The following is a 2,025-nucleotide window of genomic DNA, read 5'->3' as shown; positions in this document are numbered from 1 at the left end:
GTTAAAGACCAGGCTGAATGAGGCCTTGAGCAACCTGATCTAGTGAGGAGGTGTCCCTGCCCATGGCAGGGAGGTTGGGACTAGATGACCTGTAAGATCCATGCTAACCCTTAAATTCTATGATTCTATGACCTCAAATAAAAGTTGGTCTCTTGGCTATTTTACCTGATACTAACTTGAGCAGTGCATTTGAAATGTCAAAGCCTTACATATCTAGTGCAGACTTCCCGTTTCTATAGCAACAAAACTCGACCTTGTACTTAATGAAGGAATATTGGAGTGTAAGTAACTGTGATTTTAAGGTTTATAAAAACAAACAGAACCACCTTGTATTTGGAGATTAGAGAAATAAAACGGAAGTGACCTCTTTGCACAGAACAAAAATAATTGCCTAGGCTAGGGATACTTCATTAAGTAAGAATGAAACCATATTAATATCATAAGGAGCTCTGTGTTTTAATCTTGTTTTCCTAATTAAAATGTAAAAGCCTTTTATAGCATGCAAGTCTTTGAGGGCTTTCCCCCCCTTTCTTTTCCAAAGCTTCTGTGTTTGTGGTTAGGCTAATGAAAATTCGGGCTGCCTCACAAGAGATACATTTTCCTTCTGTATTGGCAAAAATCCATTGATAGCTTTTGTACTGGCTGAAAAGAAAGGGAGGAAAAAAATGTGTGGTGTTTAATCCTACATTTGATCTACAAGCTAGTTCCTGGTCAGTTAGTTTAAACCTGTGTAACAGTGATAAATGCTGACAAGCTACAGATGGGAGTGTGAATGAAGGAGCAGCTGTCATCTCTTCCTATTTTCTTACAGCTTTTCAATTACAATTTTAATAACCATTAAATTCTAATTTAAAACCACCATAGGAAACATCCCAAAGAAAAGCAGCAATGCTGACAGCAACATATCACAAATGTTTACAAGCCTGTTTCTGTATCAGGATTCTGATAAGTACTACACAGCATTTGTGGCATGTTTATTGCACCAAAAGTATTAATGTGTAGAAGTGAATGTGGGCAAATGGGAAATATGAAATAGGGGCTTCTATTGCAGTCTTTCTGGTGAAAAAATTTCCACAGGGCAGTCCAATTTTTCTTCTCTTTCTTCTGTGACTTTTTAAAATTATTTTGTTTTTAAGCTGTGATTCTGATAAATTCATCTTCTGACTGAATAAAGATAGCTAGCACTAGGGTTTAAGGATTAAAGTTTATCTACTGAACTTCTTGTCACAAGGCAGCTGTGACAATCAAAGATGCCAGTGATGGTGGTAAATTGCCCCACAGCAAAAGGAAGGATGGGGGACAGGATAAGATAGATGGAAGGTTGGCTTGTTTGAAAGTTGATCAAGATCAGCTATTGCAAAAAGCAAACCCAGAAACAACCCATACAGCAAAATCCGGCTTGAAACCAGTCGTAACATGTTAAACCGGGCAGGCGGCATCCTGTATGAGCTGGGAGCCTGTGTCCTGCTGAGAGCTGTGCTCTTCTGTCCCCAGCAAACTGATTGGAAAGGCTTGTGGTGTCTCTGAGAAGTGTGAAAAGGCAGGACCCAAAATCTTTGGCTTGTGTTTTAATCTACATTACCTTTTAAAAATAAATATTTTATAATTTGGTGAAGTGCTCCTTGAGGCAGAGACTGAAGGAAATCTGGCAATGAGGATACAGCTAGTCTGAAGGAGATACATGTATGGAAGTTGCAATGTTTGCACCACAGCCAAGTGTTAATCAGTTTCTCTAGAACTGCTAGGGTATTTGAAGCCTAAACACGGGAGGAAACAGAATTTATGTAACTCTTCTTAGGTTTGACCAAAGGGCTTGAAGAACATGATCTCTCTGAAAGTTTCATAAAGACATGCTCTGTGGGTGTCTTTGCTGGTGTGGGGCTAATGTGTTTTTGTGTGCTTTGTGTTTCAGGGATAGAGCTCTGTCCTCCTGGGCACCGGTTCATGATCACCATGGTGGCAAGCTTCATTGAAATGGCAGGGCAGTTCCTCATGCCCGGGCTAGCTGTGCTCTGCAGGGACTGG

The 2,025-nt window shown here is 40.1% G+C and overlaps 1 protein-coding gene across 1 annotated transcript in view; it reads left to right on the top strand.

Moving 5' to 3' along the window:
- The window catches only part of SLC22A23 (solute carrier family 22, member 23), a 98,161-nt gene that overhangs the window by 62,281 nt on the left and 33,855 nt on the right, over window positions 1-2,025 (top strand). The window contains exon 3 of the mRNA XM_009072537.1: window positions 1,913-2,024. Coding sequence (XP_009070785.1) covers window positions 1,913-2,024 — 112 coding nt within the window. The remainder of the gene's footprint in view (window positions 1-1,912; window position 2,025) is intronic.

The sequence above is a fragment of the Acanthisitta chloris genome, unplaced genomic scaffold, assembly GCF_000695815.1.
Source record: "Acanthisitta chloris isolate BGI_N310 unplaced genomic scaffold, ASM69581v1 scaffold5604, whole genome shotgun sequence".
NCBI lineage: Eukaryota > Metazoa > Chordata > Aves > Passeriformes > Acanthisittidae > Acanthisitta > Acanthisitta chloris.
The sequence above is the reverse complement of the archived record's forward strand: the minus strand, read 5'-3'. Positions and strand labels throughout refer to the sequence as shown.